We start from the raw sequence: 12,953 nt of genomic DNA on the forward strand, positions 1-12,953 counted from the left end.
TCCAAGCAAACAGTCACAGTTAATACACGAATACAGCGGAGCTTCTCTCGTCCGCGAGGAGTTCCGTAATGATTGCGTAATACCTCAATATCACGCGACAGTCTTAAACACACAAAAACACGGGAATATCAACATATAAATGAATGGCCTGAATTAAACTTACGTTAATTTAAGCTAAGCTATGCCCAAATGCCAAGAATCTTACTTGTAGATGCTTCGTTGCAACGTGGAAGTGTTTGTGGCAAAGCTGTCCGTTTTCCTCGTCGGGAAGGGGGACAGGGGGGAGCTTGCGGGTCGGCGCGGCTTTGCAGCGGGCGCTGTGTGTCGCGCGGCGGTGAGCTGGCGCGGCTTCGGTCCGTTAGCGTGGCTCTGGAGCAAACGCAGGTCCGGTCTGTACTCGCTGCAGGGAGAACAGTTAACTTCGGATGAGACGACGTGTCTGCGCGTCTTGCCGGGAATCCTCGGTCACGAGAGGAGCGAGGCTTCGTCGGGCTCCTCTGTGCCGGTTTGTGCACAAAATAAAAAGAAACAAAAAGCAGAGAACGGATCGCTGATGCGGATTCGTTTCGCGGGCTGTTTCGTCCAGCGAAATGGCTCGTGACCTGTCAGGGTTTGAGGGTTTGAGGGCCGTTGTCTCCTCGTGGCCTCGTGCGTGCTGGAGGGGGGAGGAGAGGCCGAGGTGTCTTCATGCGTCCAGGACGAAGGTCCGGGTGAAGAGCGGTTGCGTGCTTCCTAACTCAACCGAGGTCGAAGGGGGAAAGCTATGAGGTGGGGGCAGCAGAGAGTTTTATAGAACAGTGGCCGAACCACAGGGGTCCTCGGGTCTCTTGGCTCTCGGCCAATGAGATTGCCGCGGTTACCATGGTTATTTGGGGGGGGGGGGGAATTCACACCTGAGTGTGAAATCCCTTTGCTCTCCTCAAACTACAAGTCAGGATGAGACCTTTGCTTGAAAAAGCGAAGGCCTGATTGTCTTTGTCCACAGCACATGTTTAAGCCATATGGCCAGAGCCCAACATCCCCCCTTTGTTCTGAAGAGCGAGGTGTTGGCTTCGGTCGTTAGAGCAAACCAAGGGCTGGCATGTGCATCCATGTGGTGGGGGAACCTGAAGAGGTGAGACAGTCCAAGTGTTCCTGAGACCAAAAGCAGTGGTTAAAACAGGCAGTGTTCATTGTTCATAGAGTTCAAGGCATAGTGGTCAAGTTCATGGTGTTCAAGTTCAGAGTTCATTGGCATCTGGGCAGATGACTAAGGTGGCATCTGGGCAGATGACTTTAACTACTTCTACCTACATCTACTATCATACACAATTCAAATCATAGGTGAGCAAAACATTATTCCCAAATAATTCAATCGCTATTATGATGTTGTGATAATCTAGCATTGTGGCACAGTGTCAAAGAAAGTAACAACCCAAATAAACAAAACAAAAGAGAGAGAAGGAAAGAATAGAAAGACAAGAAGCAGGTGAGGGGCAAACAGTGGTTACTGGTTCAACTCCTAGACAGGGCTGGAGTCCGTCGGCGGAGCAGTCGTAGGTTGGCTACGTGGTGTTATGAATAGGAGGGAATCCAGTTTGTCTGTCGCTTCTGGATCTATTAGTACATGATATGTGCGTCTATCTCTCTCTCTAATCGGTAGATTTAGAGCGAGTCCTGTGTCTAAGTTTTGGAATCTATCGATATTGGAGTTGCGTTGCCAAGACTATAGGCCAGAGGTACCTGTGAGGGTTGCATAACAGTAGTGGTAGCAGATTTACAGATTTCTTAGCACGGCTAGTGTGACTAGCTAGGCTGGTCTCTCGCTGCTCCAGCTGTTGACAGCTGAGCCTTCTCGGATGAGGTCCTGGGTTAAATCTGACTGCTACGGCAGAGGTTATGTCTTCTTTGGTTACTTCTGGTAGAGTATAAAGCATGCAAAGAGTTCTCTATGAGAGTGGAGCATCAGTTTACAGTCACAATGGTTTGTCAGGTCATGCAACTGTTCTGGTTGAAGTTGGCTGTGTTAGCGGTTAGTGCATGTCTACAGGGTGAGTTGGAGCATGCAGTTAAACGTTAGTAGTCAATAGTAAGCTGCCATTCTGCCGGTTGGTTTCGGCACTGGCGAGATTAGAGTGTACTTCCTGTGAAGTGCATCTCTCTAAGTTTCTGTTGTCAGAGATCCACCCCCCTCGCGCTGTTCAAGTGGCGAGGGCCGATATCCCACGTTACCGTCAGCACTCAGGGAAATGTCGCGAACAGTTTCACTCTGGAGTGTGTCATGGCGGGCTGGTGATATCTCCCTCCCCCCACCCTCCTAATTAGAGATGGAGACAGGTCCGGCGCACAGGTCAAGTTCAGTTACCTACGGCACTGGCGACTTGACAGGCCCGGCCGATGACTCGGCTGAAAGAAGGCGGTGGCTTCGTTGAACAAGCTGGAGGTGGCTCATGCTGACAGAGCAGGAGAAGAAGGCTTAGTTGACGAAAGATCTTACGAGCTAGGGTGCTCGAAAGGGCCTCTAAGGTTGTGGCACCCTAGAGGTGTATGCGAAAAGGTGGGGGAACACATGAGGCTCGTTTCTGACCCGGAGTCGGGTAGAGCAAGAGTGTTATGACCCCCCAGTAGGACTGAAGAATATGTATAGATTTATACATAACGGGCATTGCCTTTGCGAACAAGGTCGCCCAAGAAGGTTGAAGAACGAGGTGTGAAAATGGGAGTGGTCGTTTCCGGAAGTGTGCTGAGTTCTCTTCCCCCCCCCTACCACGTCGACTTGGCAGCAGGGGGAAAGGTCACTCGGCTTAGTCAGGTGGGCTGCGAGTCAGCGTTACCTGATGGGTTGCCCTTGAGGGCGTCTTTCACCCCCCTGGTTCCGTTGGTCTTTCGACCGCCAGGGTCGTTTGTTCCTCGGGGGTGACCAGGGCTCGCTAGGCCAAGTCCTCTCGTCGTCTTCCGACGCTAGGTCGGAGTCGCTCGACTGTTGGATGCCTAAGACTATGGCGGTGTCTTCGTACCGATTTGTCGGCCGTCCGCGTGTCTCCCATGCAAGTTGCGCGTATTTCCTAATCTCTGGCATGGTGAGGTTACTCGTTCTGCAGTGCATAGTAACATCGTATCTCACGTTGTCGTGGAGATTGTGCAAGAAAAGCGACTTGAAGGCATGGTCTTCTTCTAGACCTGGGGCGTTACGTCCTTGGAAGTACGCAGATCTCAAACGGCTGAAGTAGTCTCTCGGAGACTCTAGCCTTTCCGGGGGAATGGCAAAGGCGCCGAGGGTGGCAGAAGCTGGGTCGGTGTACAGGGAGTACTCCTCCCTAAGGGCGTGACAAAGGGATGAATAGCAGTCGCGGATGCTCGGCTGGAGCGTTTTAATGAAAGCGTGGACGCTTCGCGCAGTGGTTTTCCACACTAGCTTTAGCTTTTCGCGCGATGAGGGGCGCGATAGGTCGAGGAGGCAGCGATCGATCTCCCTTAGGTAGTCATCGATGCTCGAGTCGTGATTATCGGGATTGAAGCGCTCTACGTCTTTCGCCAGAGACTCAATCTGTCGAGTACACAGGCCTCCAAGGTTGATGGGGCCTGAGCCATCCGAGTCGTCTAAGTCTCCATACTCGCGATGGTGGTAACGACTATCATCCTCCCTCCCTGAGGGGGATGGGGTCAGTTCTTGTCGTGCGCGTAAACTGCGTGGAGGATTGCGTTCGCCTGAGGTGGTTTTGAAGCCACCTGGGCCGACTAGGACCTGGTGTTGGTCCTCTCTCCTCCTGGTTGGGGATGTCGCTTTCAAGAAATGCAAGGTGGTTCGGGTCTCGGGGAATGAGGGAGCCGAGACCAAGAAATGACTGGGCTGAAAGGCTCGATAGGGGGTAGCGGTACCTACCGGCGTTGCTGGAACACCTTGAAGCGCTTTCAGTTTGTCATCACTCTCTGATGCTTTAGAGAGTTCTAGGTTGACCTCTCTGAGGTCACTGCGCAGGCTACTATTTTCTGACTGTAGGGCTCTACAGTCACGTGACAACTCCTGAACCTCTGTTCGGAGTGTCCAGATCTCGCGTTGCTGCTCGTCGCTCTGTGCCCGGGTTCGGGCAGCTTGCAGCTGCATTTTCTGATGGTAGATGAGCAGTATTTCGCCGATTACGTTCTGAATCAGGCGCTCTCTGTTACCTGCTGGGTTATTTACATAAGCCACCAGCTGCTCTAATTGCTCGTCGCATAGGACAGCAGTGTATTTTACAAAGTACTCTCTTTCCTTTGCTGTGAGTCCGAGGACATCAGCCACCGCATCTCGTAATGCGGTGTCTTCTGGAGCTACAGCTCCAGGAATGGGGAATTTCTCGTCGCTCATTCTCTCTAATGAGTACGACTCCCAGTAGTTGTTGATTCCCTAGTGTTAGACCGGAAACTGTTAGTGTTTACGGTTCTCAGTGAAATGTCTAGTTCGGTAACTTAGGATTTCTACTGTTAGATGTTAATTACTGTTAGTGTTACGGTTCATGCAGGCGCACAGTGAAATGTCTAGCTCTGTGACTTACGTTTCTACTGTTGCTGCTCTGAGGTATCACTACTGCTTTGCAGCCAGAGGTGCGAAAATGCTAATGTAGTTTAGCACTTTGGGCCTGTGACAGCTGTGTGTAACTTCTTTGAGGGATTTAAGAAAACAAGCAAGGTATTACAAATAAACGATCAAATCTACTACACAGCTGGCTGTTAGTTTTAAGAAATGAAACGAATAGTTAAACCTGGAAACGAAATAAAATTTCGAGAAGGGAATTAAAGATTAAGATTAAAAATCAAAATTTAAAATCAAAAATTTAATTACAATAAGACAAGATTTTGAAGATCAAAGCCTACCTATTTTGGGAAATAAGTTTCAGGAATTTGGATCATTCAAAAGAGGAAAAAAAATAATTTTTCGAAAAAAAAATATTTTTCGGAAAATTAATTATTCAAAAATAATTATGGATTACTGTGCATATATACTGTAACAAAACTGGAATAACGTAGCCCCTCACACGGGGCACCATTATGTTGGGATCTAAAGGAGCGTGTTTGGGTTATCAGCATTTAAGAAACTGAATTCTTGACATCAATAGAATTATTGATGTATGTAACAATTATTAATGATTATTAATATAAACGGGGCACCACCCTGCGAACAGGGACCAATAACCAAACGATAAAACTAAGTCTCATAATTAGTAGTCACTCATAATGTCAATAGTCTGCGTATGACTACACATTCAGTGACAGTGAAGGTTTTTAAGTTCGAGCACCGGCTACTACATACAGTCTTATCAAATACATATGCACAAGTAATCACAGACGACTGCTCCTTAAAGTATAACAGAGTTTATTAAATCAAAATAATAGATGATCAGAATCAATTAATATTGCAACCAACAAACGTTATCATACAATTTTATATGCCTAAACTAAAGAATGAATAAAATGGATGAGAGTGTATGTCTGTGTGTGTGTGTGTGTGTGTGGGTCTGTGGGTGAAAAGGAGGGAGTCTTACAGCTACGCTAAAGACTACAAAGATGGCGGCGTCGAGTGACGCTGGCCAAAGGGGAGGGGCCTTAAGAACTACAGCTAGAAACTACAAAGATGGCGGAGTCGAGGGACCCGGACAAAATGGCAGAATGGGGCTGCTGTACGTAATTCACGTTTGCCTGGGCAGCACGTGATGTGAGGCGCTCGTTTGAACGAGGTTCCCCAGGGGTAGAATTAGGAGCTGTATGTGTGTGTGTGTTTCGTGAAAGGAGGAAAGAGAAAAAAGGTGGGGGCTCATGGATCAGACTTCTGCGTGCTGTCCGCGTTGTAGTGATAATGGGGGTGTCTGGCGTATCGTACATAACGTGCCGTTGTCGGTAGAACTGCCAGCAGTTATGTACAATAGCCGAGATTCCACACTTCACTCACAGAGCTGATTTAATGAGCAGAGAATACTACACGAAGTGTAGTAAAACCAATGAAAAGAAATCAAATAAATCCAAGCAAACAGTCACAGTTAATACACGAATACAGCGGAGCTTCTCTCGTCCGCGAGGAGTTCCGTAATGATTGCGTAATACCTCAATATCACGCGACAGTCTTAAACACACAAAAACACGGGAATATCAACATATAAATGAATGGCCTGAATTAAACTTACGTTAATTTAAGCTAAGCTATGCCCAAATGCCAAGAATCTTACTTGTAGATGCTTCGTTGCAACGTGGAAGTGTTTGTGGCAAAGCTGTCCGTTTTCCTCGTCGGGAAGGGGGACAGGGGGGGGCTTGCGGGTCGGCGCGGCTTTGCAGCGGGCGCTGTGTGTCGCGCGGCGGTGAGCTGGCGCGGCTTCGGTCCGTTAGCGTGGCTCTGGAGCAAACGCAGGTCCGGTCTGTACTCGCTGCAGGGAGAACAGTTAACTTCGGATGAGACGACGTGTCTGCGCGTCTTGCCGGGAATCCTCGGTCACGAGAGGAGCGAGGCTTCGTCGGGCTCCTCTGTGCCGGTTTGTGCACAAAATAAAAAGAAACAAAAAGCAGAGAACGGATCGCTGATGCGGATTCGTTTCGCGGGCTGTTTCGTCCAGCGAAATGGCTCGTGACCTGTCAGGGTTTGAGGGTTTGAGGGCCGTTGTCTCCTCGTGGCCTCGTGCGTGCTGGAGGGGGGAGGAGAGGCCGAGGTGTCTTCATGCGTCCAGGACGAAGGTCCGGGTGAAGAGCGGTTGCGTGCTTCCTAACTCAACCGAGGTCGAAGGGGGAAAGCTATGAGGTGGGGGCAGCAGAGAGTTTTATAGAACAGTGGCCGAACCACAGGGGTCCTCGGGTCTCTTGGCTCTCGGCCAATGAGATTGCCGCGGTTACCATGGTTATTTGGGGGGGGGGGGGGAATTCACACCTGAGTGTGAAATCCCTTTGCTCTCCTCAAACTACAAGTCAGGATGAGACCTTTGCTTGAAAAAGCGAAGGCCTGATTGTCTTTGTCCACAGCACATGTTTAAGCCATATGGCCAGAGCCCAACAACAGGAAAGGCCTGAGATGTAAAAAAAAGATTTAAAAAAATGAAGGTAGACTGCAGCAAGAGGGAGGATGCCAACGAGATGTGGCCGTGAGCATCGCTGCAGTGCATCCTTGTCTCGTCCAAAATGCTTTTGGTATTTCGATAACCGCGAGAGTTCCCAAGAGCATCTTCACTGAACTGCGTGTCTGATGTTAACGCTCCTCCATTCCGCCAACTGACAGCAAAAACACACGTCTCTCCTTGCACTTTAGAGAAACAGGAATGATTGTGTTGAATGCACACTCAGGATAAACCGGTCCTGTGTTTTTACACTCCTGAAATAAGAACATCGTCGTACGTTTCTGTGACAATCAGTTAGTATGGCAGTACTTCAGCTCAGTCCACACTTGCCCTCACTGTACGGAGCGGCACATACTGTAGCAGTGTGAAATGGTTAAAATGTAGATGGCAACAGTTTAGCTGAAGCACTAACGCGAGCCGTGTATTTCCTGTGTAATTTCATGGAGAGAGGCTGCGTCGGGCTGTTTCTTGTGCTTAATGACACTGGCACGTTGATGTACGACATCGTGGCGAAAAGCCCGGCTCATTTCCACACATGGTTAACTCTGTCCCCCAGCATCTGAGTGGCCGGTGTACTGACGCCTCCTCCACGGGGAGTTTGGTCTGACTGATTGCAGCCGCGCTGCAGTAGTCGCACCGCGTCTGAGCAGACGATACTATAATGTGGAACACGAGGGGTTAGTCGGACGGTTCTCTGTGAAGTTACTTTGTGGGTAAACGTCTTTGCTCCCACACCTCTTTTTTTCGCCAAAGGGAAAGCAATTATTGCTTTAACCTTTTTATTGGCCTTTCTCCAAGTTGAGTTTGACTTCAGCCGTCCACTGCCCCCATGAGCTCTGTTGCTGTTCCCACTATAGCTGGTGTGAAGTTGAGGCTCCGTGTGTCTTTCCTATGAAATGAAAGCAAATGTAGTTTTTTTTTTTTTTTAAGTATCCTTGAGGCCCATCATCACCAGTGCTGCCACACAGAAAACACAAACCAGGCACATGTCCTTATCTATTACTGCTGGGTTTGACCCAGTTCGTCACATTCGCCGTGACGTTGTTATTGGGACAGCCTCGGACATTTCTATCTGTTGGGGACGGTAAACAGCCACTGGTCAAAGGCTCAGACTGTGTTTTGCAAGTTATTCAAGAAAGCCAGAAATCTAGCCGTTCTGTTTGATCAGGACTCTAAAAGGGACATATCACAAAAGGCTCGTCTATAAAATATACCGCTCACGAACTACGTTTGCAAAGGTGCACCATATATTTCTCAAACGCCAATTGGAGCGTCAGGCTATTTTGGGAGGGGGGGCCTTAAAGAGACGGGATGAATACAGGTATATTCAGACAGTATGTGAAAAATAATATTTTTTCTGTTCTAGTAGAAACCCAAAATACAAATATTAAGCTGAAACTGAGCACGATATGTCACCATCAACTTTGATTCTCAAATGATTTCTGTTGTCCGACCTTTATGAAATACAGCCAAAAAACAGCATCACGTTGGTCTCCTGAAAGTAATTCACAAAGTTATTAAATCAATTAATATCATAACCTCCAAAGCCCAGAATGAGGACTGAATGCTTTGGAACCGCGTCCGTCTGTCCTCCTCTGCAGTGGACCGGCGGACCCGGAGAGCGGCGCCAGCACCAAAGACTCGGGCGACAGCGGCGTTGCCATGGTAACGAGTGAGACGTGACAGCAGCGATGGCAAACGCTTCGATGGAGAAAAGCGCCACAGTCAGCATTTTCTCTCGTCCTCCTCTAACCTCCAGCGATGGAGAGCATGTTGAGGGAGGGGGGGGGGGGGCTTGTTTGCCGTGTGGGTAAACATTCATTTACCTCCAGCAGTCAAACGTGAAGTCAATCAGAGTGAGTATGCGTCATAATAATCAGCGTCCTTTTTTCCCCGGCCTCCCCGTTCGCTCGCGCGTCGTACCGTAGATGCGCTTCCTCCTCGCTGCCATCTGGAGACTTCGGCGACGTCTGCGCGCGCTCTCGCACCACCATCTTGCTTATTAACATACATTAAACCACATTGCCTTAACACACGTCATCATTTCTATAAGCACCAGTGAGTCACTGCTCATGCTGCAGAGGCCTGAGCTCAGCAGCACTGTCCTGCCGCAGGGCGTCAGGAAGACTTGTTTTTATGAGCAGGTAGTCATTTCTCTTTTATTACGAACACACTGATCGATGTTGTCTGCCTTTTTCTTTTTTAAGAGTCTGATATAAAGGCAAAGACGCTACGGTCAAGATACACTCACGGTTATCGGATGGAAATCAAATGATTAACAGTTTTATTTACTTCAACTTTCTCTGGAGGTGAACAAAAACTACATCCAGACACAACCTGTTCCAAAGCAAATGTAACTGTTTCAAGGAGAGAGAGAAAACACAAAGTTGAGTTTATAATTTATTGACAACACTAATGACACTGTTACTTTATGACATGTTCCTTCATTCACATGAACACAAAGTCTGTAGTTTATTTGGTGTCCCACATACATGGTCTTGCCACCTTAAATACTCATCAGCACACCAAACGTGTATTCATCCCCAGCTGAATATAGTCCCCGACAATTGTTTTACTCAGTCCTGTTTGAGTAAAGTCTGCTGAAACCTACAGTGCACAGCATATCAACGACTTGTTCCCCAGTCCGAGGTCTTCTGGTTATCTTTGTGGAAACTCCACCTTTTTATTCCAAATAAAACCTGCCGCAGTTGCATTTTTCATCCTCACACCTTCACACACAGAGGGAAGAGCTCTCCTGTCTCCGAAGTGAATCAAACCGTGTACTGATACGAGCATTTCTCCTTTCCTCAGGGGAGGAGCTCCGGGGAAAGATCACCGTGCGGAAAAACAAGAAGGACCCTCGCTCACTGTGGGTCACCTTTGACCTCGGAGACAGGAAACAGACTTACTGCATGCAGTAACGTCAGCCCCCGCGTGATAGAACATCCAGCAAACATATTCCACTTTTTAATTGACCGGTCATGTATACACTTGATTTTGATGTTTGGAATGTTAGGATTGTTTCTGTGCCTTGTAATAATAAAGACATAACGTTAAACATAAAGATGTTCTCCTTGTGAGTGTGTTTAATTAAGCAGAAGTCAACATGATTAGACTTCAATAGGATCGTTTGTAGATGTCTAAGTTACAGGTAATCGTTGTTTGAAGGCAGTCAAATTACGATGCGAAGCAACTGCATAGAAATGTCAATTTTAGTTCTATAGCCCAATATCACCAATCATAAATTGACCTCAGGGGTTTTTACAATCTGGACAGCCCACGACAGCCTCTTTCCTCTCCGACCCTCACTTGTATGCTACATATGTAACCTAGATGTCTGAAAATCCTGAACTTTTAAATCCAGTTACGCCCAGTTTTATCATTAAATGTCTTTTAGACCTGCAAATTACAAAAAAAAAACACATTTACCTAGTCGGCCACGTTCATCGTGCACCATTACGCTCGTGCGTCTCCCGTCTGATCAAAATGTCCAACAAAAGAAAAAACACTTGGAGGACCTGGCTGCCAGCTCTCCTTTTTAAAGAGATTGTGTGCTTTTGCCAAGTATTTCTCTTCGTGTCCGTCCATATCCTCCTCCTTATTGTCCGACTTTGAACTGCGTGATATCTCACCGGGGACGTCATCCATCTTCCGTGAGTTTACTGGGACAGTGCGAAATTAATTTGAAGTCTTAAAAAGGCTGACTGAAGCCTCTTTACGTGCTTCATTAAGCAGCTCTGGTTACAATTAAAGTTTTTTCTTTCTTCCGTCTCTGTCTGAGATGATGAAAGAGTAGTGGTCTGTGAGGAGGAGGAGGAGGAAGAGCAGGCTGAGGGGCTGACTGTCTTATTGGTGATTTGACAGTCGCCTCCTCTGATGTATTTCTACAGCTTCTGTGTCCTCTGCTTTTACATGAATACAGTCTGCTCTGACAACAAACAGGGCGTATTCTCACAGGAACGGCCTTTTTCCGTATACTGATTTTGTGGCGCTTGAAGCTTTTAAAAGTGCTTTTGAGAAGCTGCCTTTGTTCAGAATGCAGACCTCATTCATGGTCGTTGTCTAACAGGCAGCCTTCCATTTACGGAGGCACTTAAAGACTCGATTTTATGATTCTATCTGTTTTCATGAATAGTCGATTTTATATGGACATTTATTGTTCATATAAAAAGTCATAATACATGCAGCATTCTTGTGTTTCTCAAACACACACTTTGTTTTTAGATGCAACATTTATTTGCGTTTCTTTGGGGGGGGGGGCATGTTGGCTTCCTGCCTGAACATCTCCTGACACGTTGTGTTGTAAATTGAGAACAAAAAACACCTTAAAGGAATTCGCTTCACGTTCTTGTTTAAAACGAAAATCCTCAAATCCCCCGAACCTAAAGTGTGAGGCTCCGTCAGCCAGGACTGATGATGATGAGGGTAATGATGATGATGATGATGAGCCGTGGGCCCCTGGGTGACCTCATCATGCTGAATCACCGCTTTCCAGGCGCTTCAGATGGATGCGGCTTCTTATCACTCGGGCGACAGTGGGAGTGATCAATTAATTACACGAGCTCGTGTAAATAACGAGCACGAGGAGAAACCCCTCCGCGTTAGTTCGGCTCGCTGATCAGGGTCTCCAAATAAATTTAAAAAATGAGAACGATTACAGATGGGAAACCAGTAGAGCCTTGTTAAAACATTCTTCTTTTTTTACAACCGTTGTTTTGGACATTCTGCTGCAGAGAGACAGACACGTGAGCTTGATTTAGCTGCAAAACCATGTTCTGTTACTTCTTGCACTTAAAATCCTCGTGAGAAACCAAACTAGGTGTGTGTGTGTGCGCGTGTGTGTGTGTGTGTGTGTGTGTGTGTGCGCGCGCGTGCGTGTGTTCAGAGGACTCTGGAAGACGAGTATAAATCAATTACAATTATTCTCTGTTGACAATGTAATTAAACTGGAGGCGGCGGCTAATACTCCCGCTTCAGCCTCTTATCTGGCGCAGCGGCGCACAGTGAGTGAAGGACGGCCCCGAGTGGGACTCTGCGTGTCCCGGTGTAACCACAGCTGATCCCAGCAGGGACACTGCCTCCAACACCCCTCGGCTGTCGTGAAATCAGCGCAGGTTGAAAACAATAAATTAAAAAAAACAGGAAAATCAGTAGCAGACAAGTGCATTGGCCACTTTAATTCAATGAGCCTTCAGAAAAACGCAGATGAGGATTTGGATGAAACATTAGCCTATATTAATTAAAGTTGTTTGTTAGTTTATTACACAGGCCCATGGGTTTGTGGTGGTGCATTAATATGATACAGATATTTTAAAATAGTATCTGTATTTAATGTGATATTTATCCTGTCTTGTAGCTACTGCTTTAATTAAATGGCATAAAATAATTATAATTATTTTAGATAATAAATATGAAAACACCAATTAAATAATCGAATGGTAATATAATATGACGAAAATTATGACATTATTACTATTATTATTTGCCCACCTATTTGTTTCGCTGATGGCCCGTAACATTAGCTAGCTAAACAGCGTGGTTGCTAAGCAACTAACGGTCTGTCTTGGCTGAAACTCATTCATAATTGGAGGTCTGAGATTAGCGTCCAGTGTTGACTCAGCCAATCAGAGACGGCCGGAGCTATTTCGCTTTATTAAGCAAAAAGATTTTGATGTTGCCGCAAAGTGTCAAGATTAAACACTTAACACGAAGTCTATTTTCGCTTACGTGTGTTTTTGTATGCAGGCCAACGTAGCTACTCCTTATTGATGCCGTAACTGTTTATAACGAACGTTGTTAAAGTTATCCTCAGTTGATGAGACAAACGAGGTCGCTTGGTGTCTTTTTTAGTATTTGGGTAAATCACACTCAGGACTTTCATACCGGTTTAAAAGGGAGACT

General features: G+C 46.8%; 1 protein-coding gene across 2 annotated transcripts in view; it reads left to right on the top strand.

The window, feature by feature from the left end:
• Positions 1 to 10,079, top strand: part of prmt3 (protein arginine methyltransferase 3) — a 62,610-nt gene extending 52,531 nt beyond the window's left edge. For both annotated transcript variants that reach the window (XM_079285599.1, XM_079285600.1), the window contains exon 16: positions 9,864 to 10,079. In XM_079285599.1, the coding sequence (XP_079141725.1) occupies positions 9,864 to 9,973 (110 nt within the window). In that variant the 3' untranslated portion in view covers positions 9,974 to 10,079. The remainder of the gene's footprint in view (positions 1 to 9,863) is intronic.
• The last annotated feature ends 2,874 nt before the right edge of the window (positions 10,080 to 12,953 follow it).

The sequence above is a fragment of the Melanostigma gelatinosum genome (assembly GCF_949748355.1).
Source record: "Melanostigma gelatinosum genome assembly, chromosome: 2".
NCBI lineage: Eukaryota > Metazoa > Chordata > Actinopteri > Perciformes > Zoarcidae > Melanostigma > Melanostigma gelatinosum.